Genomic DNA, 2,281 nt, shown 5'->3' with positions numbered 1-2,281 from the left:
TTATAATTCTAAATCTTTTATTTATATAATTATTAATAGAATAGTATTTAATATAAATAACGGACTTTTAGGAAATAAAGGCTTAGGGCTTTTTAATAATTTTAGTAACGGCTAGATTAATCCTAGCTATAATATTACTAACTCCGGAGCTATCCCTTAGTAATTTAAGAGGCTCTTTAGAATAGAATTACTTAATCAAAAAAAGCCCTAGAATAATAGAAATCTATTATAGCTTAATAAAACTCCTTTATTAAGCGAATTATTAAAGTACTCGATTATTATTACTATTTTAATTTTTATTCTCTTTTTAGTAATAGAAATATTAAAATTAAAAATATTTAGACCTTTATTAAAAAAGCTATATTTAGGTATCGTAATAAATAGGTTTTAGATATTAATTGCGCTTTTTTAAGCGCGCCGCGAAGATTCCGATTTAATTATATTAAAATCGGTTTTTTTAACTATATAAATACTAATTACTAAGCGAGATAGTTTTAATATTATAACGAATTATTTAATACTTATATTAAAAATGCTTTAGATTTTGATTATTTTTTAAAATAGACTTATATTTTACCAAAAGATATTATTTATAAGAAGCTTAAAATTATATAGGATATTATTTTAACTTACTAAAAGGATAACTAAAGCCCTTTAAACTTCGATATTTATTTAAGGTCCTTAAAAAAAGAATTTATTATTTTATTTAAAAAAGAATGTACCTTTTTTTATTATATTAAACTATTAAAAAAACTTTAATAAAGTATTTATAAATTTAACCCGACTCTTTTTAAAACCCGTATTAAAATAGTAATAATTATAGATTAGATATAGTAAGCTATAGAAAAGGATAAAAAGAAGAAGAATAATTATTATAAAAATAAAAAGGGTTTAAATAAGAAGCGCTAAGGAAAAGCTAAGGAAAAGCCCTCTTTTTTTTAATAGCTCTAAATAAATTTTTACTTTTTATTTTATAAATAGAAAACTATAAATATAATTTAATAAAGATAGAAAACCTTTTTATTATTATATTTATAATAATATTAAATACTTAGCGAATATTTATTTAAATAAAGGTAAGGATTATTAAAAAAAAGATAAGGGTTTTTTTATTATATAAAGTATTTAGAATCTTTTAAAAAAAGTAAAAAGAGGGAAATAAATCCTTTATTTCCCTCTTTTTTTATTTTAAAAATAAGTTAGCGTTTTTATATCTTTATTTTAATAAAAGGTTTACGAACTAATTTATTTACTTTTTATAATTTAGATATTATTATTAAATACGATTTAGGTTTTTTTATTTTTATATAGTAGTCTAGTTGTAATTAAGCGAAACTTATAGCCCTAATTTTAGAAGCTATAGGGTAATTAAAGATCTTTATTTATAGGGTTTAAAGTATCCTTATATTATTTACCGATTTAAAAGGGACTACTAAGACTTTTATCTAGGCTTATATTATCGTTAACCGGGACCTTTATTTAAATAATAATTCTATTTTCCTTTTAATAATTATTATTATGGATTTAAATATTTATTTTAAGGGATTTTAGCGTCGTTAGTAGTTCGAGATCTTTTAAAAATAATAAAAGGCCCTCTATCCTTTTCGCTTTATTAAAAAGGCTTAATAAATTATATATATATACGCTATTATTACCTTATTTAAAACCCTTTTTTTATTTAATAAAAATAAGGGTTTTTTTTATAATATTATAGAACTCCTATTAGAGTTAATCTTTACTTAGGATATCTTTAATATAAAAAAAGCTATAATACTAGCTCTATTTAAATCTATTAATTATTAAATCGAAATAATAGAGAGTAAAGAACCTCTTTATAGGCCTATTTATTATTATTTTTTAAGGAGTTATAAACCTTTTATAATTATATCGATATAGAGCTAAAAAAGGGAAAGATTCGTTTCTTTAAAAACCTTATAAAAGTATTTATTATTCTTATTTTAAAAAAGGATAGGAGTCTTTATTTATATATTAATTATAGGGGATTAAATCGAGTTATTATTAAAAACCGCTACCCTCTTTTATTTATATTTAAAATCCTAGATTAAATTATTAGCTTTTAGTATTTCTCTAAGCTCGACTTTAAAAAAGCTTATTATTAAATATATATTTATAAAGGGGATAAATAGAAAATAGCTTTTTATACCCGATATAGTCTATATAAGTACTTAGTACTTAGTAATACCCTTTAACTTTACTAATACTTTAATAACTTTTTAAAGCTATATTAATATTATGTTTAAAAGAATTATAAATAACTTTT

General features: G+C 20.1%; 1 protein-coding gene across 1 annotated transcript; it reads left to right on the top strand.

The window, feature by feature from the left end:
• Positions 1 to 1,883: 1,883 nt before the first annotated feature.
• BDZ83DRAFT_578894 (uncharacterized protein) lies at positions 1,884 to 2,066 on the top strand (the record flags this gene model as incomplete). The annotated part of the gene is made up of 1 exon (XM_060505180.1): positions 1,884 to 2,066. A coding segment is annotated over one exon (183 nt), but the record flags the coding sequence as incomplete, so codon positions are not given.
• Between the last annotated feature and the right edge of the window lie 215 nt (positions 2,067 to 2,281).

Source organism: Colletotrichum acutatum, assembly GCF_030867785.1.
Source record: "Colletotrichum acutatum strain CBS 112980 chromosome Unknown BDZ83scaffold_53, whole genome shotgun sequence".
Taxonomy (NCBI): Eukaryota; Fungi; Ascomycota; class Sordariomycetes; order Glomerellales; family Glomerellaceae; genus Colletotrichum; species Colletotrichum acutatum.
This window is presented reverse-complemented; position numbering and strand designations above follow the sequence as displayed.